Here is a 25,084-nt window from a genome sequence, read left to right on the forward strand (position 1 = left end):
GAGGGGGCGACTACCAAACGTTTTTTAAAAATTTAAATGTTTTCATTTAAAGACCCTATCTATCTATCTATCTATCTATCTATCTATCTATCTATCTATCTATAAAACAGCTTCCTGGGGCCTGGAGAGATGAATGGCTCAATAATTAAGAGCACTGGCTGCTCTTCTAGTACCTGGGTTCGGTTCCTAGCACACTTATGGTAGCTCACAGGCATCTGTAACTAGTTCCAGGGAATCCAGTGCCCTCTTCTGGACTCCACAGGTGTCACGTATACACGTACTGCATAGACACACTTGCAGGCCAAACACTTACACACATGAAATAAAAACAAATTAGTCTTAAGAAATAATGTCTTCCCAGTGGAAAATTGAGATAAAATGAACACTAGCAACCATTAAAGAAAAATAGAAGCCATAGAGATCACGTTGCCCAAACCTGCCCTTTGACAAAGGAGAAGCACAGAAGCTTTATTTTAAACATACTGTTTTGTGACACAAGCTACAAGAGTGTTAATTAACTTTTTAAAAAGGGAAAATGCAGCAGCTTGAGTAGAAATTGCTCTTATCTCTCTCTCTCTCTCTCTCTCTCTCTCTCTCTTTTTTGTCATTTTCATACTTTGTAATCTCAGTCTTAAACTTCCATGGAGAACATAAGCATCTGTACTGGCTACTTCTATGCCAACTTGACACAGGCAAAAATCATTTGAGAAGGAGCCTCAATCAAGAAGATAACCTTCATAAGATAAGGCTGTAGGCAAACCTGCAGGGTATTTTCTTAATTAGTGATTGATGGGGGAGGGCCCAGACCATTGTGGGTGTTGCCATGCCTGGGTTGGTGGTCTTGAGTTGTGTAAGAAAGCAGGCTGAACAGCCATGGCGAGCACACCAGTAAATAACACTCCTTCGTGATCTCTGCATCAGCTCCTGCCTTCGGGTTCCTGCCCTGTTCCTGTTCCAGTTCCTGTCCCGACTTCCGTCAGAGATGGAGTACAATATGGAAGTGTAAGTCACACAAACCCTTTCTTTCCTCCCCAGCTTGCTTTTTGTTCATGGTGTTTCATCATAGCTATAGTAACTCTCAAACAACCAGCTAGTAAAGGTAACAAGGGAAGCAGGATAATAGCTTTAAAGTGACTTCATTAAAGAGCACTTAGTATCTGGTATCTCCCAGGCATAGGTACATAAAAGTTCTCTTAAAATTAATGGGGAAATTTGAAGACTTCTCTGGCCTCTGTTTTACGTGCAGGATCCCGCCTGCCAGAGACAGCTGTGTATTCTCTGGAAAAGTCCAAGTCAGTGTAATGGTGAAGTCTTTGTTAAACACTTTGGGGTCAAATTCAATGATGGACTGGCTTCCTCTGAAAAAGGCTGGTGTGGGCTGGTGAGGTGGCTCAGCTGGTAAAGGCATTTGGTGCTAAGCCTGATAGCCTGAGTTCAATCCCCAGGACTCATATGATGAAAGAAAAGTTACCTTCTGCTTTCTACACATGTGCAGTGGCCCATGCATGCCCTCAGATGATGCCTCTTACAGTAATGCAAATAAAAGTTTTAAAAAAAATTAAAAAGGAGACATGAAGGGAATTAAAAAGGACACAGAAAGCTCTGATGTTTGTAAGTTCAAATTTCCCCCATTTAAATCACGGTTTATTTAAAGACCCTCTTTTTATTTCTCTGTGGCCTCTGCCATCCCAAGTTGGCCCAAGTAGGTCACATCGTCAACATAGACAGCAAGAGTAATGTGGTTTTTCAGATGTTACTGGAAGAAGTGGCGAGGAAAAAAAAAAGACTGTCTGTGTATGAAGACAAGTATATTGGAAAGTGTTTTGTTGTTGTTTGGTTGGTTTTTTGTTTGTTGTGTCAAACTTGCCACTAAGATAGGCAGGGCCTTTGATGTTAGCATTGTGTTTGTGGCATATGCCTGGTGGTTTGAGTTTGTCACAAGAAGTTCCCTTAAGACTATTTCCCCCCATTCTTCACTGTGTCCCATGTCACCCTGGTGACTAATACTCTGTGCAGATGTTTGTAATCTTTGCTTGTTAAATCTACCCAAAGCTGATAAATAAAGGGCTTGAGACCCTTACACAATAGGCTGAAGTCATTCTTAGTTTGTTTTTTTTTTTTTTTTTCATTGAGAATGGAAATAATCATAAAATAAAATAGGCCTTGGACTCATCTGCAGTCTTATAATAGGGACCAAACTCATAGGTTTCAGTCCTGCGGAATTTCAGAATCTCGTGGACCATGCGGCTCTAGCCAAAATTGATGGACTCAGCGTTTCTGTGAGGTTGAGCCACGGGCACAGATTTATATCCATCTATGTGCACTCAGGGCTGAGAGTCACAAAATCTAATGATATCCAGGGCTCTAAGAGGATGAGAATAAATCAAATGTGTGCAGAAAATTAGTGCAAAGCCCAAATCTAGAGTTCCCTGGCTTCCACTAAAGCCCTCTTTTCTGATGCACTCTGAGCATGTACCAGGTAATTGATATTCATGTTATATTTTTAATTAGCTCAGGGAGTACAGATAATAAATCTTTACATGTCTTTACAGAAATAGTGACCTTTGGAAATTCCAGATTCTCAGTCACTATAATGCTGGCCTGTGCTATAAGATTTTAAAAACTGGGCAGAACTGATAACTGGTGAGAGGCAGTGGAAACCACAGACAGCTTATTGCAGTGGAAGTTGTATGAAACTGGGCCCTAGCATCCATTTTGTTTTGCCTTAGTCTAGCCAAACACATTAGCATTGGATGACATTCAGTCTGTGGCTGCTGTTCACCATCCAAAGGCACCCCCACATCTAGAAGAGTCTAGAGAATCTAGAAGATTCTCAAGTCATATGGGACACCCCTGAAGTAGGATCTAGAGAGAAAGCTCAGGGATTAAGAGCTGTGCTGCACCAACATCAGGGGGCTCCCGACTGCCTGTATCTCCAGCTCCAGAGGATCTGAGCCCTTCTCTTGGCCTTTTTGGGATGCTGGGCATGCACATGCCCACCCATCCAAACACACATGCGCACACACACTTAAAGATAAACTAAGAACAGAAGACGAGAGCCTCTGTTGCTAAGTACTCCTCCCAACTCCCTCTCTCTACTGATATTCTGTTCAAAGGATGTCAAAAGCTGGTGTACATTATACTTCCTAAATTAGCCTTATAAAATATCTTCCCTGGACTATAGTTTATGTATCATACAGTTTGTTCGCTTAAAGTTTTCAATTCAGTGACTTTGAGATATCCAAAGACACTGGAAAATATACATTTTATGAAACTATTGATAGTCTGAATACTGTTGGTGGAGTGAATATATATGAATATATATATATACATATATATATATTCTGTGACTGGATTCTTTAATTTCGAATGTTTTCAAAAGTCATAATATTTTATGATGTGTCAATACTTTATTCCTTTTATTTTAACTTTTGTTATAAATTGAACAATCATAAATTGCATGCACTTAGTGGATAGAAGATCATACTATTATTTTTAGCAGTTTTCTAGGGACACACACACATGATATGTCAACAAACAGGCATAATTAGTTCTTTATTTCCTACTTGTATTCTTTTAATTTATTCCTTTGGCTTAATTACTCTTGCTTGGACAGTTTGTGTTGTATTGAACAGAAGAGGTGAGAGTAGGCCCCTAGTATTTTGAACCTAAGAGCCTTCAACTATTTAATGGATGTACTGTAGCTTTTTATATGGTGAGATATATTTCTTGTATATCTAACTTGTTGCTTTCTTTTTTAGCACCATAGTGAGATGTTGAATCTTGTAACATGCTTTTTCTGCATTCTTGGAGAGATGATATGTATTTTTTTGTCCTTTTATTCTTTGAGTGTGGTTGCTATACTTACTGATTTATGGTTATTAAACTCCAAGAATAAACCATTGTAAATAAGCCCTTTAACATACTGTTTAATGTAATGTGGTAGTAATTTTTTGGTGTGTTTTTTAGGATTTTTTGTGTCTAGGTTTGTCAGGGATCTTGGCCTATAATTTTGTTTTCTTGCAACATCCTTGTATGGTTTTGCTATCAAGATAATGCCAGGCTTGTAAAATAAGATCAGAAGCATTCTCTCATACTTTTTTCTTTTTTGGCAAAGAGTTTGAGAAGGACCATTTGAGGTTTTTTTGTTTTTGTTTTGTTTTGTCTTGAATATTTGGCAGGACGCACCCATGAAAATGTTGAGTCCTTGGATTTTCTTTGAGAGTTTTTAAAAAATTGATTTAACATACTTAGCAATAGTCTATTCAGATTTTCTGTGTCTCTATAGTACAGTCTTGGCAGATTGTATGTGTGCAGGAATGTATCCACTGTTTAAAGGTTGACTGAGGCCAATTAACATAAAACTGTCATAGTCATTTCTGTTTTCTTATATTTCCTCTCTTGCTTGGTGTTTGTAAAATAAGGTCTCCCTGAGTAGCCTAGGTTGGTCTTTGTGTTGCTTAGGGTAGCCTGCCTACTGTAATGTGTTTCCTTTAAAAAAAAAATCACATGTATGTCTTCATTGCTTTATTTTCCTTGTAAATGGTACTGGGTTAAAGTTTCATACAAATATATGTCATATATTGAGCGTGTTTCCTGGGGCACTTTCAAATAGATAGGTAAATTATCTTGAGTGCATTTCCTTCCCTCAGCCATAATCCTTGGTTTTCCTATCCCCTCTCACTGCCCTCCCACACTCCATTTATTCTCCTAAAATAATCCCATCGCTTCTTTCATGTACTAGGCACATACATAGCTCTGTGTATCTATATAAAATTAGGAAGCACAAGTGAAAGAAAACACGTGGTGCCTGTCTTTCTGAGACTGACTCAGTTTGCTTAATGTGGTTATCTCCAGTTGAATCCATGTCCTGCACATGGCATAACTTCATACTTCTTTATTGCTCAAAGACATCCCATCATTTATTTATTGTGTGTAACATCCTTTCTCTATCCATTCCTCCTTTGGTGGACACCTGGGCTGGTTCCATAACTTGGCTATGGTGACTAGTGTTGTAATAAGTGTCTATGTGCAGGTGTCAACTTGGAGGCTTTTGGGTAAGCAACAGCAAGGAGTGGTAGAGCTGGGACATAGGGTAGAGCCACTTATGGTTTTTCAGAGGAATCATACTGAATTCCATAGTGTCTCCTTTACATTTCCACCAGCACTGTATGAATATGAATATGAATTTCCTGCTGTCCACACACACACCTGCCAGAATTTATTACCTTTATTTACTTATTTACTTTGGTGACTGCCATTCTGAGGTGAGATGGAATCTCAATGTAGTTTTAAAAAGACTAGTTATTTTTTAAAAAAAGATTTGTGTATGTTTACGCATATAAATGTTTGTCTGCGTGTGTGTATGTGCACCATGTGTGAGCAGTGGCCGTGGAAGCCAGAAGAGGGAGTCAGATCCCTTGGAACTAGAGTCACAGGAAGTTGGGGGCCACAGAATGTGAGTGCTAGGAACAGACCTCAGGTCCTCTGCAAGAGCAGCAAGTGTTCTCTCCAGCCCTCTCAATGTAGTTTCGAATTTCTTTGATGGCTATTGAGGATGAACCTTTTTTCACTTATAGTCTATCTTTTGAAAACTGTGTATATTTCTATTGGCACATTTATTGATTGGCCTATTTGATTATTTGTCTAGTTTTTATATTCTAAATATTTCTCCTCTATAAGATGTATAGCTAGCAAAATTTTCCCCTAATTCTGTAGCTTGTCTGTTCAATTGAGTGTTTCCTTTGCTGTGAAGCCTTTGAATTTTACAAGGTCTTATTATTTTCTGAGCATCTGAAATAAAGTCCTACTCAGGAAGTCCTTGCCTGTGCTGAGTTGTTGGAGAGTTTCAACTGAGGTCTTTGATCCCTTGAGAGGCTTTAAAAAAAAAAAAAAAAAAAAAAAAAAACAGGATGAAAAGCAGCAATCTAATCTCATCCTTCTGTTTGTGGACATCCAGTTTACCCAGCACCATTTGCTGAAAACCTTGCCTTCTCTTAGATAGGTGCAGTGGCATGTGCCTTTAATCCCAGCACTCAGGAAGGCAACGGCAGGCAGATCTCTGCGAGTTCCTGGTCATCCGGTTTACAAAGGGAGCCGAGGACAGCCAAGGCTATAAAACGAACAAACCACCACCACCACCACCAACAAAAACAAACACTCTGCCTTCTCTGTATTGTGTGTTTGACATCTTTATCAAAGCTCAGGTGTTATATTCTATGACCATACACCTGAGCCCTCTATTCCAGTCCGGAGATAGACCTGTGCATGTTTTGTGCAAGCACCACACCCATTTTCCTTACTATGGCTCTAGAAGGTAACGTGCAATCAACTATGGCGATATTTTTAGAATTATTTTTGCTCAAGATTGCTTTGTGCCTTGTCTATCTGGGGTCTTTTGTGCTTCCATATGAATTTTAATATTTGTTCTATTTATGTAAATAATGTCATTGGAATTTCCATAGAGATTACATTGAACATGTATATTTATTTGTATAGCATATACATTTTTACACAGTTAGTTCTCCAATCCATGAGCTTGAAATGACTTTCCATCTTCTAGTGTTTTCTTTGAGGTCCTGGGTCTGTCTTGTAGGGGTTAGTTTTTTGTTTTTGTTTTTTTTTTTTTTATCAGCTTAATACAACTCTAGGCAAATGTGGAAAGAGGGAATCACAGTTGAGGAATTGTCTCCATCAGATGGGTTTGTGGGCAAGTCTGTAGGGTATTTTCTTGATTAATGACTAATTCTGCAGGGCCCAGCCCACTGTGGGCAGTGCCACCCCTGACCTTGTGGCTCTTGGTGTATAAGAAAGCAGGCTGAGCAGGCCATGGAACAAGCCAGGAAGCAGCGCAGCTCATGGTCTCTACTTCCATTCCTGCTTCCAGCTTCCTGCCTGAAGTTTCTGGCCTGACTTCCCTTTCTGATGGAATGAGGTTGAAATAAACCCTCTCCTCTTCAAGTTGGTTTCAGTCATTTCTTTGTTTGTTGCTGTTGCTTTATCAGTGCTACAGCATTTATTGCATTTATAGCCTTAATCAAGGATTGATATAAATAAGATACACATTTGAATTTCAAAATTATATGTGAAAAAACAGAGGACATAAGTAGATGTAAATATGATTAATATAATATCTGATATAGTCAAAATATGTCATATTAATTTTGACATTTAGAGAATTTTATATAATTTTATTTTTAAATATTTATTTCTTTTTTGTGTATACAGTGTTCTGCCTGCATGTATACCTGCATACCAGATCTCATTATAGATGGTTGTTAGCCACCATGTGGTTGCTGGGACTTGAACTCAGGACCTTTGGAAGACCAGCCAGTGCTCTTACCTTCTGAGCCATCTCTCTAGCCCAGAATTTCATTTTAAGACATGTTTAAAATTTATTCTTTCATATATTACATCCTTACTGCAGTGTCTTCCTCCCTTCTTTATTCCCTGCCCCTCCCCCACCTCTCTTTTCCACCCCATCCACTGTTCCCATGTTTCCCTTCAGAAAAGGGCAGGGCTCACAGGGATATCAACCAAACATGCATATCAAGATGGAAGGAGACTAAGTACCTCCCTCATGTTAAAGTTCAACAAGGCAATCCAGTAGGAAGAACAGGGTCCCAAATGTAGCTAAAAGAGGCCAGAGACAGCCTGTCTTCCCAGTGTTAGTAGTCCTTGAAGAAGACCAAGCTATACAACCATAACAAATGTGCAGAAGGGCCTACATCAGACCCATGCAGACTCCTTGCTTGTTGGGTCAGTCTCTGCGAGCCCCTGTGAGTGAAGGTTAGTTGCATCTGTGGGTTTTCTGTGGTGTCCTTGTTGGTCATGGTTTGTTTGTATTTGTTTTTCAATCACAGTCACAGAAAATAAGTTTTCTAAAAGTTTTTACTGTAGAAGTATTTCATTTCCTTGGTTAGGTTTATTCCCAGGCGTCTACCTCTGAGGCAACTGTGAATGGGCCAGCTTCCTGATTTCTCTCTCAGCATGTTTGTTATTTGTATCTAAGAAGGCTAATGAGTTTTGTGTGTTAATTTTGTAATCCTGCCAGTTCCTGAATGTGTTCATGAGCTCTAAGAGTTTCCTAGAGGAATCTTTACAGTCTGGCACATGGAATTGTTCCATCTGCAAATAAGGGCTCTTTGCTGAGAGGTTCTTAAAAAACAAACTTACGTCAGTGAATGATGAATCTTGTCAAAGTTTGTTGCAAGTATGACTGTATAGTTTTTCTCCCTTATACCAAAATGTTTGTATTACATTTGCTTACTGATTTATGTATTTTGTGTGGGGTTACACATATGCTGTGGCTCCTGTGGTTGGGCAGATGTGGATCTAGTGTGTACAGAGCTAGTTGTGAGCCTCATCAGGTTTATGCTATTTAGAGATGCTTCATGTGCAGATTAGCTTTGAAATCAAAGTTAGAATGTTTCCGCCCATTGCTCATACAGACTCTTCAGAATTTGTTTGGATGCATCTACCACCCAATGATAAGTGGGTGATACACAGTATGTCTAACTATACCTTATCAATGGCCTATTAAAAAAAAAAAAATCAAACCCTCAAGTTCTTAAGTAGGGTTTTCTTCTTTCTTTCTTTCTTCCTTCCTTCTTTCTTTCTTTCTTTCTTTCTTTCTTTCTTTCTTTCTTTCTTTCTTTCTTTCTAATCCCAGTTGCACAGGTCTCTAATATGAGCCTGTCAAAAGGTTAATGCAGGAAGATAGCCAGTTCAAAGTCACAGAAGAAGGAGTTCAGGGCCAGTCTGGGCAACTTAGGGTCGGGGACAATGGCTCAGCTCTTAGGAACAAGTACAACATTTGCAGAAGACCCAGATTTGGTTCCCAGCATCCAAGTAAGGCAGCTCACAACCTCTTACCATTCTAGCTCTGGAGGATCTGACACCATCTTCTGGCCACCTCAGGAACTGCACTTATGTGCCCAAGCCCCCACACTGACCACATGTACTTACACTTAATTAAAAATTAAAATCTCAAAACTCGAAAGGCCCTTTGTTTAATACAGTACATTAAAAAAAAAGTGAAAGTAAAAGCAAAACAAAACAAAACACCTACAAGACAGAAAGCACAAGGTAGACCTATGTCTTAAACCCACTTAGACCTCTTATTACTATTATTTTAGTCATGTGATCGTAAATAGTTATTTATCTTCAATGAGCCTTAGTCCCACCCACCCCCTTAAAACAGAAGAAAGGACAATAATAGATCTCATAGGAAAATTAGAAAAAGCACAGATAAGCATCCCTGGACCCTTTTTGGCATGGGTCTGTGGCTCAGTAATGTCAGTCCACTTTTCTCTTCAGATGGCAATTGAGCTAGCTGTCAGGTTTTATTTTTGGGGGGGGTGGGGGCGGGGGAACTCCACTTAAAGGCACTTAAAGTCAAACCTCAATGATCTGGGTTGATAAGATTATCTAGATTGCTGCTAAATCTTCCTGCCACTTTGTCCCGTGGAGGACAGTAAGACACCTAACCCTTAAACCAGAATCCTCGAGAAGGCAGCTCTTTAAAAGGTGCCTCTGAAAGGCTCTTTGTGCTCCTGGACAATCCCAGGCGTGTGCCTTCCAGATAGACGGTCTAGTGCGGCAGCAAATAATTTTGCCTCCAATCCTATTTCAATGTCTTCCGGACTGCGGAGGGGAGGGAGGTAGAAACAACGATCTATTGAGAATTGCAGGCTGATCTCCCTCTGAGACCTCTACCTGGGTGACTACTTTTGGACAGAAAACAAGAGCTCTTGGCCCCAGCCAAAGGTAGTTTCCTGTTTCCTCACCGAGGCTGGCCCGCAGTTCATTTGGGAAGTGTGTTCACAAGGACTGTGACCCTGGCAAAGATGTTGAAAGCGCCCTCCCTGTCAGGGCTTAATGAATTGTCACACAGGAACCAACTTCCTGCCACTACGGAGCGCGGAGGAAGCTGGCTGCTGGCGGCTCTCCAGCTGCCAGCTTAGCCCTTTGAGGAGCCAGACATACACCTGTGCCAGGAAGCTGGCAGCTGGGGGGGGGGGGGGGGGGTGGGGTGGGCTTCAGCCTTGTGAAATCTAGGCCGTGAGTGAATCTACTTACCACCCCTTTCCTCTTGGTGAGCTTTAAAACCGCATTTTTTTTTTCCTTTTAGGCTCTACGAAAGTACTATTGCCAAATAGGAATTGTATCCGTTTAATGCATGCAACGGGGTAATGAATATTGTTAAAAGATTACTGTGATCAAATTAGCATACTTATCACCTTAGAAGCCACCCAGTCTTTTCTCCTCTGCCATGAAAGGACGTTTTATCTTTCCTCTTAGCATATTTTAAGCACAGGGCATCCTTTACTGCAGTCACCTTGCTATATGGTTTTTTTTTTTTTTTTGGAAGTTACTCATTTTATACCTGGACTGTGTAAACTTTGACCCACAGCTCCCCATCAGCTCCTCTCCACTCCCATTATGCAAAGCATGTTTTACTACCGAAAAGCCTTTATTTTGTTTTATTTTTCTAGTTGGCTTGTTTCACTCAGACTAATGTTTTCTAGTGTCGTTGAAGTTGTTGCGAGGGTCAGGATGTCCTTCCATTCTAGTTTGCTTTTTTTGTGCCTGTGATGGACACCGTGACCAAGAGCAACTTGGAGGAGGCAAGGATTTATTTCAACTTGCAGGCCAGGGGCCATTACCGAGGGAAGCAGGCACAGGAAGGCGGGGTAGGAAAAGAGCCTGTGGAAGCCTGGCTTATTGGTTTGTTCTCCAGGGCTCGCACAGTCTGCTTTCTCACACAGCCCAGGGCTACTTGCCCAAGGGGTGGCACTGTCCAAAGCAGGCTGGGCTTTCCCACATCAGTCATTAATCAAAAAAATGCCCCCACAGACATGTGCACATGTCCTCTTCCTAGATGGCTCCAGTTTGTGTCAATCTTTGGGGTATACACACAACTTCCTTGTGCTTGCATGTGTGCGTGTGCGTGCATGTGTGCATGTGCATGCATGTGTGCGTGTGTGTGTGTGTGTGTGTGTGTGTGTGTGTGTGTGTGTGTGTCCCCAACTGAGCTGATTCTATAGCAGTGGCAAATGAACAATGCTTCAGTGAGTGTACAGGCTGAGTTCCCTTTGGATATATATGCAGATTGAGCATGCCCGATCTCCTATCTGGTAGTTAAATTTTTTTCTTTAATTCTTTGAGGGATTTACACACTGATTTCCTTAGTGACTCTATCAGTTCACGTTTTCTCTGACAGTGAGGACTCCTTTCTCCACATAAGTCACTGGCTGCCTTCCGTCCTTTGTGAGTGGCTATTCTGACATTTGTAAGGTGGCATCTCATCGAAGATTTAATTTGCATTTCCCTGACTGAAATGCTGATACGCATTTGCTGACTAGCTTTTCACTTACCTGTTGCCAATTGTTTGTCTTCCACTGAGAAACACCTCTGCCCTTTGTCCAGATTTTTTTCTTTGCTATTAAGTTGTATGAATATCTTACACATTTTGAATATTAAGCTGTCAGCAGGTCCATGGTCTAAAGTATTTCCCTCCAATTCTGCAGACTACCTTTTCACTCTGTTGATTCTTTCCTTTGCTGTATAAATGACATCACTATAATGGGATCTTCAGACAAAGAGAACACTGAGGCTTTTTGCCAGAAAGTAGCCTTACCTATGCTGCTACTGGCTCGGCAGGTTTACATCTAAAGATGAGCCCTGAGCATGGTGTGTCTTGCTTTTCTTTGCATTTTTGGTCCTTTTATCCCCCTCATATGGTAACATAAAATCTCACTGGAGATTTTATGGCTATAAGGCTATGTTACCAAGGATACATGAATGTGACCAGGTTGTCATGACACTATGACATCAAGGCTGCAGGAATGCAATAGGATGTTAGGATCCTGAGGACACAGGGATGCAATAAAGCCACACTTATTTGTAAAACATTCTCTTTATTTAAACCTCTTTACCGAATATAGCATGCATATTCTTAGTCTACCTGTTTAAAGTATCCAGTTAAGTGCTTTCAGCATATTCGCAGAGCATTCACTCATGGCTCTGGAGCAAGCAATAGATCAGCTCTCTGATATACCAGAGCCTTATAAAGGGGGTGGGCTAGATTGCTACTTTCATAAGGTCATCTTTTTTTCTACAAGAGGGAGGGTGCAGCATCCTTATGGTCTTCCTATGGTGTCAGAGTCTTTTCGGAAGGGAACATGACTTAATATCAGTCATGTGTGGTGAGTGAACTCAGGAGTGTTCCTGACTAGGTTTCTGTTTTCCCCCTACTCCTTATTTGTCCTTAGTGTTAAGAAGTCTTTTCCTGTCAAGATAACACTAAAAAAATACTTCAGAATACAACAAAATGTGAGGGTTCCTGAAAAATCACTAGAACTGATATGGTCTCATTGGTTTACTAGTTAATTTTAGGAAAGGTTCTAAAAAGCTTTCAGTTTCTAGGTCTGTGGAATAGGAAAAAAATTCCCTAAAATCCCTACACTTTAAAATGTCTATGTCAGAGCCGGGCGTGGTGGCGCACGCCTTTAATCCCAGCACTCGGGAGGCAGAGGCAGGCGGATCGCTGTGAGTTCGAGGTCAGCCTGGTCTACAAAGTGAGTCCAGGATGGCCAAGGCTACACAGAGAAACCCTGTCTCAAAAAACCAAAAAAAAAAAAAAAAAAAAAAAAAGTCTATGTCAGGCAGGATGTTTTGTTTAGTGCTATAGTTTTGTGATTTTCTTGTCTTTGAAGGGGATGAAAAATAGCTTTGTATAATCCAGATGAGGTGTGCATGTTTCCTGCAAGCAACAGGCTCAGCATATGCACAAGGACCTGTTGACTAGGGCGAATCTAAAAGTGAGGACTTTAATAAATGAATCTATGACATTGGGAGAATGCTTATGACCTTAGGACAATGTCTGTGACCTTGGAACAATGTGATCTTGGAACAATGTCTATTTTCATAGACTGTCATTCTGTGCCTCTCCTCCACACCCCCCACCCCCAAACCCAATACTTTCTGGCACTGTATGCTTACTGGCTCTACCACCAAGCCATGGCTCAAGTCCTTCAAAATATTTCTATTTTAAAATTTGTAAAGGGTGGGTATTTCTAAATTCCCAAGCTTTCCTGGTTATCCTTGAGGTCATAGCTCACCAGCTTCAGTCTCCCAGGTAGCTGGGATACGATGGGCCTTTTGTATGACCAGGCTAGGTGTATTCTGTATGTTCAAGTCCCTTTGGGTCAGAACTAGGATCTTTTTTGCTGTTTGGATCTCACATTGTCGTTGTTGTTTGTGGATGTTCAGTAAATCCTCTTGTTGAAAGAATAAATGTATGCTGGTTAGCAGACATGTGGGAAAAATAATTTTAGCTGAGGCAGAGCAGACTAAGAAAGACCGAGTGTTGCTGTGCATGTCGGAGGGACTTTGAATCTGAAAACACATAATAGCTTCAAGAACATATGAAACGTCTTTCCCCTCAGTAGACCAGGCCACAAGTAATAAAAATCTGTGGACAATGAAAGCGTCGTAACAAAGGAGGAAAGCTGTTGAATTCAGAAGTAATCCCTTCTTTACCAGGGTTGGACTTAGCAGATGTGTAAATAGACAACATGTTAATTTTTAAGTAACTGGAACCAATCCGCTTTTACAAAACATGAAAGCTGTGAATTAATAAATGTAGCCATAAAACAGAATTGGGGTCCTGGAGGAGCTCAGACCAGGAACTTGTTTATATTTTACTCCACCCCAAAGCACTGTTCCAGCGTCTCCCTGCCATTTGCTTGTCTTCCATCCTTCCTCTCTTCCTTCCTCCCTTCTGCCCTTCTTCCTCTCTTCCTCTCTCTCCATCCCCTTTCCTTTCAAATCAAGCCAATGATTCCGGGCAATAAGTCAGGAAGGTGAGCATTGGTACCATTCATAAACTTGGTTAAGTCACCCCTTGGCACATGATGACAGGCAGTGGGCAGGACAGCTGCCTTTTGTTCTAATTCGATTGCCAATCTTAGGGCTTCGTGCTGCAGCTCTGTCCATAAAAACACACCTGAGGCCCTGTGAATGGTCTGCTCTTCACCGGGTCCTCTGCTGTACTGTAGCTCTTGCCTGTGGGTGCCTGACTGAGATAAATGGCCAATTGTCCCCCATACTGTTGGTCCCCACTAGGCAAACCTGGTGTGTCCCTGGAAGTGAGAAAAAATGGCCAGGATGTCGACTCTGTTCTCCGCTGGTTAATCTTCCCCTTGTCCAGCTGCGTGCAGGTGAAATACAGTTGGAGGAGATGAGACTAGGCAAAAGGCCACCGTATTATTAGGCAAAATTTGGCTTAACCTCTGTGGAGCTGTGCCCTGTGGCCTGGTTCCAAGGAGGCTTCTTTGTCTAACTGGGAGGACAGTCCCTTTTTATTATCCTAGACCTATGGTTCCAAAACCAATTTTTCTTCGAGAAACTTGAAAGCCTTTTAAACTATAAATTCTCAGGCCCCATCTGCAGGATTAACATGTCCAATTTCATGAGAAAGGCTGGGGAATTTAAACACCCTTAGGTGATGGGGATGGATCCACTTGGTTAAGAAGCATTTTTTCTGAGTCTCTACATCCAATGTGCCTTTTAAAGGGCATGAGGACAGGAGAGAGAAGGCCCCTTTCAGAAAGAGAAGATGCTACCCCTAATGCACGGAATCACAGTGTTGTGAAGCCCTTTTCCCCCAGGAGCTTGCTGGGTACCATTAACACTGGCAATAGTTTCCTGTACTCTAACCGTGTAAAGATAGGAAAACAAGGAAAAGCATATCTGGGCTTTTCTCACCTGAAATAGCTCCTGAGTCTGGCTAACCCTTAGAGACCCTCTCCCCAAGCAATAAAATTCCTTGCAGCGAAGGCTCTGCTCTTTGCAATTCTCACACCACTTTGATTATCTAGGAATGGCGGGGTTGCATGCTTGCAGGGCACCAAATGTTGCCATTTACAGAGTTTCTAACAAGGTGTAGAAACTAGACAAGTGACATCCTGCCTTTTGTAGGGCAGAGGCACCTAGATGAGAAGGCAGTGTCATGGCTTGTGGGAAGGAAGATGAGAAAGGTTTAGAACGGGGAGTGGAGAAAAGCGACTCCCCCAGCTGTCTGCTGCTGCAGAATGCTGCTTCTTTCTCATCCCCATTAGCATGTTAGAACAGCTGTTTAACTTCATGTGTCTGTTCCAACAGCTGATGATCACATAAAGTACTTTAAGTTTCTTTCTGTTTTTAAATAATGGATGATTTGTCTCTATAAGCACATGCTTGCCTGCTGCCAGAGAGGCCAGGAGAGGAGGTCCCATTCCCTAGACTGAAGTTATAGATGGCCATCAACTGCCATGTGGGTGCTGGGAATACAATCTAGGTCCTTTGCAAGCAGCCAGTGCTCTTAACCACAGAGCCATCTCTCCAGGCCTGACTCATGGTGGTACTTTTTATTATTAAATAACCTGATTGTAAACCCCGCTGTGTTCCTTATTTAACATAGGAATACACTTAGGGATGCCAAACAGTGATAACTTTATGATGCTCACACTGGATGGTGGTACCGGGAAGGGAAGAGGCAAGCTCACCACTACTTTGTAGCGACTAACAAATATCTGGACACAGTCAGAACATGTCTCTGAGAGCTTTCTCAGCATAAAAAGTTATTAGACAGAGGACAGACAGTGATTTTCGACATCCCCAGGGGACACCTAAGAGGGTTATCATTCACCCTTTCTCTGCACATGGAAACTGGCACTCTGTATTCTCTCACCAACAGAATAATTCTTGATCCATTCTGATACAGATACAGAGCCTCACAATTTTAAGGACCTACTAACACTTTAATCTTCATTGAGGAGTTCTTCTTTTCAGATGGTAATTTGTAAGCCAGCTTTATGTTTTTTTAAAACTAAATATGCAATATACATGTTAATCAGTTTTTTTTTCCTGAGCTGAGCATGGAACATCAAACATGCTAGGCAAATGCTCTGTCACTGAGCCATATCCCTATCCCCATCAGGATTTATTTGTGTGTGTGTGTGTGTGTGTGTGTGTGTGTGTGTAGTGTGTACAGTAGCAGATAGAGGGCGTCAAATCCCCTGGAGTTAGAATGTGAGCTGTGTTACGTGTGGGTGCTGGGGACTCAGCTCAGAGCCTCTAGGAGAACAAGTGCTCTCAGCCACTGTGCCATCTCCCTAGCCCCCAAGGTTATTTTTTGTTAACTAGTTATAATCTGTTTATACCATATAATACAGATTTTTCCATGAAGGAGTTATGAAACATTTGCCTTTTAAAATACTTTCTTCAGAGAAAATAATTATTTTCCCATACATGGAAAAAAAGTGAGTAGATGTGAAGTAGTCTGATGATAAACTCAGGATGATGCGTTATGGGTGACAGGCTTGAGAGTCACGTGTCCAGAGCCTCTGTAGAAGAGGAAGCCTCCAGAACATGCATACAAGGGTGACTGATGAAAAGGGAACACCAGGGCTGCCATGGTTTGCATACAAACTGTCCTCACATGCTCACGTTTGAACAGCTGGTCTCTAGCTGGTGGGCCTGTTCTGGGAAATTGTGGAAAGTTTAGAAGGTGGGAGCCCAGCTGGAGGAAGTGGGTCACTAGAAGAAGCTTTGAGGCATATAACCTAATTCCTCTTCCTGTCTCATCTCTGCTATACTCTGGACATGGAAAAAAATGACCACCATAGGCTTCTAGCCCCATGCAGCTGCTTGCTGCCATGCCTTCTCAACCATGGTGGACTGTGACCCCTCCAGCAGTGAGCAGAAATAGTCCCTTCTTCCCATAAGCTGCTTATTGACAGGCATTTGGTCACGTCAATGAGAGAAACATCTACTACCATTGTAGACCACCAAGGTTGTTCTTTGTTGTTGTTTTGTTTTGTTTTTTTGACACAGGGTCTCTCTGTGTTAGCCTTGGCTGTCCTGGACTTGCTTTGTAGATCAGGCTGGCCTCGAACTCACAGTGATCTGCCTGCCTCTGCCTCCCGAGTACTGGGATTAAAGATGTGCACCACCATGGTTTTTGAAGAATTAAAATCTTAGGGTAAAGATAAAGTAAAGCAGACAGAGCATAGGATCCCTTCCTGTACTTTTAAAGGGAATGATGATGATAATAGTTTAAAAATAATAATAATTATTATTATTGTTGAGCCATAGTCTCACTGTGTATCCCTGACCACCCTGGATGGCCTCAAGCTTATAGAGATCTACCTCTCTCTGCTTTTGCCCTTCTGGTACTATGGTTAAAGGCATGGACCCCCCACATCTGGCATATATTGTATTCTTTTTAATTGTGTGTACGTGTGTTTACACACTCACATGCAGGTACCTGCAAAAGCCAGCATGCAGGAACACCTGGAGTGTGATTTTTGAGTTATTTTGAGCTGCCCGACATGGGTTAGAAGCTGACCTTAACGTCCTCTGCAACAACATATGTGTTCTTAGCCACTGAGCCACCTCTCTAGTCCATTATTTCTATGTTTTTCAAGATAAGGTCATAAACAAATGACCATTTCTTTCCCTATGACATTTACAGCAATGGCCTCCACGATCTGAATGCTATAAACCACTCTTGGCATGATATGGACTGTGGTAGGAGTATCTCTGCCTATGATTAGAAGAAAGCCCATGCCAGGAGCATCACTGCATACTTCCCTTCCATCCTGATGATCCCTGGGAGTCGCAGGCTCCAGACACTCTGGTGCTACTGCCCAGGAAACACTATAATCCCAGGGAAAAGCTAATACCAGGGAATAGAGTTGTAAACTCTGCAACAAGTCTCCAAGTATCGTCCGCTGAGGAGAGGGGCTTTGCAGGAATTTATTACCTTTCACCCTGATACCCATGTTAAATTCCCAGCTCTGCCCATAACTCATCATCATCAAAGCCATTTATCACTAAAGTCTTATTGATAAGCACCTTAGGGCCCATGATTCCAAGGCCTATGTGTCCCCTGCTTTCTTTATGTCTCCCAGGTTTGTGACAGAAGGAGCCCCGAGGGGTCTGGGTTCCAGTCTTGACCTCTATCAGAAACTAGCCATTTTCTCAGGGTCAAATATGTGATCACTCAGAGTCCCGGACACCTCCCCTTAAGCAATGGGACCCGTATCTCCTTAATTGAACTATTGTGTGCATCAAATGAGACAATGCAGATAAATGAATTGTGCATAGAACCTGGTAGCCAGTAAACCCTAGATGAATTTCTACTAATCATACTTTATTCCCCAAAAATACAACGATAGCTTTTTCTTTCACTTTCCATTCTTAACCTTATTTTTATTTTCTTCTACATTAATAATTTATACCATAATACTCCTAAGTATATTTTAGAGCTATACCTGGAGTGTGATCATAAATGCAGAGAAATGCTGGACATTCAGGTTATTTGGTTTTACTTCCCCAGAAAGTTTTTATTCTTTGTGGAAGGCCTGAAAATACATGCTGTTTAATTAATGTTTCTTTTTTTCTCTTCTCCCTGCCCTGTCCCATCCTGTAAATACATTCTCCCTTTCACTTTGATATAAATATTTTCTCAGAATGCCTTTCAAATAGGAAGTAGGAGCCTTACTGGCTTTGTATTCAATGGCTTCCATATGTAAATGTTGATCTGCTCGATACAGCAGAGCATCATGCCTTGAGATACTCAGGTTCTTTTTCACATGTATTCATCTATGTTTGTGGAGCTGTACGTGTGCGTGTGTCAAGCACATATGTGGAGGTCTGAACCCGGCTTTCAGGAGTCAGTTCTCTCCTTTCTCCTTCCACAGCATGGGCTCCAGGCATTGGACACAGGTCATCAGCATTGGTGTCAAGTGTCTTTACCGGCACACCATCTGACTGGCCCCAAATGCATCAGGAGTGGACAGTTGACTTCCTTATGCACAAAGGTAAGAAATCGTCTTGAAGCTCTTCCTGTCCCCCTTCAGTCAGTGAAATAACTGAAGGTCTCCAACAATTAAATTAACTTGGAAACCACCGACATCTCACTAACTTGTTCAAGAAGTTAACAAGTTTCAAAGATAAAGAAACAGAATACTTTATTATAAAACTTATAAAATAATTAAATATTACACATATACTTTGACTTTTCTCTATAATCCACATTTTTTTTTAATTCAACATTTTCCCTCAGAATATCATTTACTCAGAGAAGTGAGTGAGAACACATAATAGGCTATTAATAAATTAATTCTTTCCCATAAAATAATAAAATGATAATTATATAAAGACAAATAACTTCCCACTTTTCAGAGAGCAAGGGAGTGGTAGTGTGGGTCTCTCTTTTTTTTTTTTTTTTTTTCTTCCTCTCCTCATATCAAAATGCCTACTGAAAGGCTAAGCTGTTACTCTTCAACTTTGATGGCATCTAAGAACTCAGGGTTCTACCTAGGATGGGGACAAAGAATGCTGTTAAATTTAACAGACCAAGACTCTGAAAAGCAGTAAAAATGAGTGTACATTCATCAAAGAAGTTGGGGGCAGGGTGAGCAATATCATATAAACACACCCTGTAGAACCCACTTCTCAAAGAATTACAGAGGGGACATAGTCTTTTAAGTTTCTCTGGTTTTGGCAAAACAGTGCTGTGTTTTTCCAATTGAGGACAATTTTAAGCTTGTTAATTCCCGTCGACAGTTGGCTCCCGATGGCCAAACTCTAAAATACTGTTATTCATGGAAGGGTCTTGATGAGTTGTAATTTATTAATGTAGCAAGAAGACAGATGGATTTTTTTCCCTCTGGCCACTACTTTTTCCTTGTTGATCAAGTCCTGGGGCAGATTGAAACTTGTCAGTTGGTAGGAGAAAAACCACAAGCAGCCTTTAATTTTCTAAGCATTCTGATAATATGTATGGAGCATTATAAATGCTGGGCTTTCCCCCTCAAAGCATGCTATTTTACCAAAAATGAACATGTCACCACGTCTTGTTCCCCTACAGCCGGCACCAGCCTCCCACGTTCCCATTCAATAAGCACCAAAAGTTATGAGGTTGATGTCATGTGAAGGGCACCAATATTTGAGGGCTTTTGACTCTTCAAGTGTGATTTTTAATTACATGGAGAACTTAAATTGTCCATGTGGCCCTGCTTTCAGAATGCTACTGGGAAGATGTTTCAAGTTGTTAATTTCAGTCTTGGAGACTCTCTATAGGCAGAATATACTTGAAACCAAATAAACAATAACACACATAAAATAAACATAAGATGAAGCTTGCCAGTCCAGCAGCAAGCACCCATTGAGCACCCTTTGGTGTCAGATTTTGACACACTAAATCCCAAGCAACTGTTAGTTAGGCAAAGAGTTCCATCCATGTATTTGATGGGTCTCAGTCCTTGACCTGGAGCCTTAAAGAATCTTTTAAAAATTAGATGTCTTTGCCATTGAATCCTTTTATGTTCAAGAGTATGTATGTGGGGACAAGGAAGTCCCATCCCGAAGTCAGTAAAACTCCCATTTTGTCAAAATAAAAATTTGATTTTTTTTCAGTATTATGCCTCTCATCTTCTAAAGGGCAGTGCAAATCAAAATGAAAGCCTTAAAAAAAAAAAAGTTAGATTTGTCATCACTTCTCATTGTCAAGTGCTTTAGGGCACCACGTGCTTCCAGAGGTGGACTAAGGAGGCTGTCTGTCCATTCTTCAAACCCTGTGGCAGTTCCTCTGTGGTTTGAAGTCTTGATTAGAAAGAGCTGGAGGGGGACGGGTAAGATCCTGGTCTGAGAAGGATGAGGGAGCTCCTGGTTCAGCTCTTTCTTGTACATGACCTACAGCACTGTTTTCCATAAAACTTGTGGTTGCAGACCCCATGCTGAGGGACCAGGTGACACCAGCTGAAGAAGTCGACACAGGATGGATCATCTGAAAGGACAAAGCATTTAGCCTATCAGCCAGGGCTTCAGCCCTCTTTACTAAGATGAGGACCTATGGAACAGAGACCTAGCCCTGCTGCTTTGTCCCCCTGTGTGTTCTCCTCATGAGCCATATGAACATTGTCATGGTAGAATTGAGATGCCAAAAGGGACTGTCTGTTAGCAAAATTTAAATGGGAGGGGAGGCCAGGGGTAGAAAAGAGGCCATAGCCATCTTCTTCTCTCTTGCCACCTTAGCCCCCTTGCTGGTCCCCGATGCACCCGTGAGCTCTGACTTACCGTTTTCCCTACCTTCTGCCAGGTAGACTTTCCCTAAACTTCCAAGTTAGTTTCTTCCCTCCTCTGCCCACTCTTCTTGACCTTCCATCGAGCGTCCCCACTCTCTTCCTTGCTTTTTCACACTCAGTTGACCCACCCATTACCATGGCTCACCACTCTTTATTGGGTTCTTGCCCAATACTTAAAATAGTGCCAATCATGAAGTAGTTTCTAGATACATATATATATTTTTAAAAGTTATCAACTGTTCTCACTCTTAGAATACCATCATCACAAGCATTGTGCCCCCCCCCCCACAGGCTTCAAAACTCATATAGAACAGAAAAATGAGCTCTGGGTAGCAAAATATTTAGCTTTGCATTTGTTACATCCTGTCTATCAGCTCAGCAGAAGTACAGGTGCTGTCTAGATAAATATTTTTGGAAAAATTAACCACAGTGGATAAAATAATTAAACATATGACATAGGAACTTAGGTTTAAAAATGAGGTCAGATATTCTTTCCAATGACTGTGGACACCACACATACACTGAAGTCAGTGTCAATAACTTTTACCAGCTATGATTTGGTAAATGACGTGAAAACAATGACAGTATTTTTAAATCAAGTATGTAGAAGAATAGAGTTTAATTTCCTGAAATGAGCATTCCCACAGGTTGGGATCAGGAACCAGAAGGCTGGTTTGAGATATACTAGGTTCAAGATTCAAGTCAGACATTAAAATGAAAATTCAGCTACATATTCCATTTGCCTAACATATATATATATATATATATATATATATATATATATATATACACACATACACCAACACCTAGACATGAGTTCAATTATCATATACTTGTCTATCTGATGCCCCAGGACAGTAAGCATGTATCTCTGTACTTTAATCATTTTATTTACATTCATTCTAGATTATTCTGTTGGCACAATGGAAGTTTCACAAGATACAGGCCATTGGAACTATGGCCTGACCTCAAGGTCACTTATTTTTGTGTTCTTTTGAGAGAAGGTCTTGCCTTATATGGCTATGCTTTTGCCTCTGCCTCCTAAGTATTGAGGTTATATGCATGTACTGTCTTTAAAAATTATGTGTGTGAGTGCTCTGTCTGCATGTATGTCTATGCACCATATGTATGCAATGCCCACAGAGGCCAGAAGAGGGCATCGGATGCCCTGGAACTGGAGTTACAGATGGTTATGAAATGTCATGTGGGTGCTGGGAATTGAACCTGATCCTTTGGAAGATGCTAAGAGCAGTTACGAATGCCTGGTTGTCTGCGTATGACTCTGACTTACACCGTGGAGGTTGACTATAGATTCCCTCCCCCCCTTTGCCTCCTCTGTGCATTCAGAAAAACAGCAGGCATCATTGGCTGAATCTACAAAATCTGCCCAGCTTCCCATCTCTGCTTGGATGGCAGCAGCCAGATTTCCATGAGGAGGTCCTGTTCTCATTCTCCTCCTGGTGACCCATGGTCATGGTCTCCTGTACCCCATAGCTCTCCACCTTATATCTGTCTGATATGGTCCCAGTACCACTCTGGGCTTGTGCCTATACAGTGTTCTCTCTCCCCCTCTCTCCCTTTCTCTCTCTGTCTCTGATTTTTTCAACACTGGGTTTTTCTGTGTAGCCTTGACTGTCCTAGACTCATTTTGTAGACCAGGTTGGCCTCGAACTCAGAGATCTGTGCTGCCACCTATACAGTTCTCAATAGTGCTCCCACTGCAAGTATCTTGTGTTCCTTTGCATTTGCCCTTCCTCTGCTGAGCACATACAAGGTTCACCTTCCTTACTTCCTGGAGGCCACAAATTGGGAAAAGTGGGCTGGGAGATTCCACAGGCTTGGAAAGTCTGCGATTGTGTTAAGCAGAAAAAGAAATACCAGCAGTTGTGTGCTGGAGAAAGCCTCATTAGCATAATGAAGTCTGATGTGACTGAGATATACTTCCTGGTATTTGCCAGATTCCTTTAGGATGACTTGGCTTTCTAAGCATGACTCTGGCTTACTCATCACCACCTGCAGCACTTGCTACTGAACTAAGAACACAGGACGATGCACAGTCATCTTAATGGGCTGTAAGTTCTGTCTTACCTACTAAAATATCAGCTCCTCTGTAGTAATTTTTATTTCCCTTTATACTTCCACTGATTAGTAAAAAGCACATATTTTTTGAGGGAGGATCTCATGTAGCCCAGGCTGGTCTCACCCCTTTAGCCAACGATGACTTTGAACTTCTAATCTTCCCATACGCTAGAATTATAGGTGTGTACAACTATGCCTAGCTTTATGTCACGGTAGGAGATCAAATCCAGGGATTCACGTATGCTAGGCAAGCACTCTATCAACTGAGCAACATCTCCCACCTTCAAATTTGGGAGAACAGCCACGTGACCATTTCTCAAGAATGAATGGCTGGAAACCCCTATTGAATGAACTGTTGCCTTCAGATCATATAAACAATATGGTGTTGATAGGAACAGCAGTAGGTTTGGCCTTGCTGATGGGAATAGGGTACCATAAGGTTGTACAACACACAAGCCGCAGAGTGAGCTGTGGAAATGCTTTCTTAAAACTTTTGGAAGCAACGTGGCGTAAGACCCTTTACCTCTCTTCTCAGGAGCTGGACAGAAGTTTGTATTGCAAGCTCTGAGTGCGGGAGGCTTCTGATGGAGCAGACAACTTGAGGAAGGCCGGCCTTGCTGCATACAGTGGACAGATCGGGTCTGGACCCCTCCCCCACAGGTGACCGTGCACTGCCAAGGAGGGAGAGAGAAGGGAATTACACCTGCTCAGTGTGACAGTGTCCTGTCTGAGGTCAGGAGTATCAAATGGAAAGATGTACAATATTCATGACCAAGGTGCCTACAGGTAACACAGTCCATGTCTATCCAGCCTCACGGGAGCTGTGTGGGTTATCAGAAAAGTCTTGAGCAAAGGCTGTGGCACCGGCGACTGTGTGTCTCCAGTTAAGGGGTTCATAAGGAGGTAGGAAATCTCAGACAGATGCCATAATGGATGGAGGTTGCTTGAAACAAGGGCCATAAAGGACACACTAACCAGGGAGTCTTTCGGATGATGCTTAGCCAGGCTCTAAGGTAGCAATGGTACCTATCAGCCAGGCATTTATTTCACTGTCCAATTAAAAAGAATCTAGGCTCTAAGTTTCTTTTTTGTCCCCAATGGCTATATGAGAAGTTGATGGATCTTTAACAAAATAACAACAGGGGAAAGGCAACCCTTTATATAGATTATTGGTGTTCTGCTTTAGAATGGACTGCAGACCAATGAGAGAATCATTCTCTGCAAATACTACTGTATGGCCTGCTATTTGGGGAGGAAAAAGTAAAATTTGGCAGAAAGAATATGCACTTAGGAATTACCCCAACATTTAAATATAGATGCGCATGATTGCCATCAAATTATCCAACTCTGAGTTTGCCATATTTTAAAATACACAATAAACATTTATGTCTACCAGTAAGTCTTTATTGTACTACAACAGGTGTCTGAGCAGGAAAACATCTGTTGGCTGCCTTCTTATCTACTCGTTCAGATAAAAGTGTATGATTTCCTCCACGTAAAATGGTCTTTATATTTATTATACATAGTAGTGGGTAGTAATCGGTTTCATATGCCATAAATTCTAAATGTTAAATTAAGTCACAAACTTAGGAAACCTATAGCTGTGTGTGTGGGTATGCATGCCTAGCCAGTCAATTAGAAATATTCAATTATGTCAATCCAGTATTGTCCCACGAGACTGGGACAATAGTGGTTAATATGAAAATTAATGGAAAGATGGAATGAGAAAGTACATGTCAAGCATAAACTGAAACCACAGGCAGACGTTGGCAAAATTCAGGGGTTTTTGTGTGTGTGTGTCCTTCAGAAACAAGCTCTAACAACCAGGGAGCAGGGCCCAAAGTGACGATTCAAGAGTGGCATCA

General features: G+C 41.5%; 1 protein-coding gene and 1 long non-coding RNA gene across 3 annotated transcripts in view; one reads left to right on the forward strand and one right to left on the reverse strand.

The window, feature by feature from the left end:
* The first annotated feature begins 918 nt into the window (after positions 1–918).
* LOC127209310 (uncharacterized) lies at positions 919–23,903 on the forward strand. The gene is made up of 4 exons (XR_007833190.1): positions 919–1,002; positions 18,753–18,872; positions 20,785–20,981; positions 23,755–23,903. It is a non-coding gene; the product is annotated as an uncharacterized LOC127209310 (long non-coding RNA).
* The window catches only part of Adamts18 (ADAM metallopeptidase with thrombospondin type 1 motif 18), a 140,511-nt gene continuing 136,079 nt past the window's right edge, over positions 20,653–25,084 (reverse strand). For both annotated transcript variants that reach the window (XM_051168899.1, XM_051168898.1), the window contains 2 exons: positions 23,743–23,890; positions 20,653–20,842 (listed from right to left, as the gene is read on the reverse strand). In XM_051168899.1, the coding sequence (XP_051024856.1) occupies positions 20,727–20,842; positions 23,743–23,890 (264 nt within the window). In that variant the 3' untranslated portion in view covers positions 20,653–20,726. The remainder of the gene's footprint in view (positions 20,843–23,742; positions 23,891–25,084) is intronic.

Source organism: Acomys russatus, chromosome 26 (genome assembly GCF_903995435.1).
Source record: "Acomys russatus chromosome 26, mAcoRus1.1, whole genome shotgun sequence".
Lineage (NCBI taxonomy): Eukaryota > Metazoa > Chordata > Mammalia > Rodentia > Muridae > Acomys > Acomys russatus.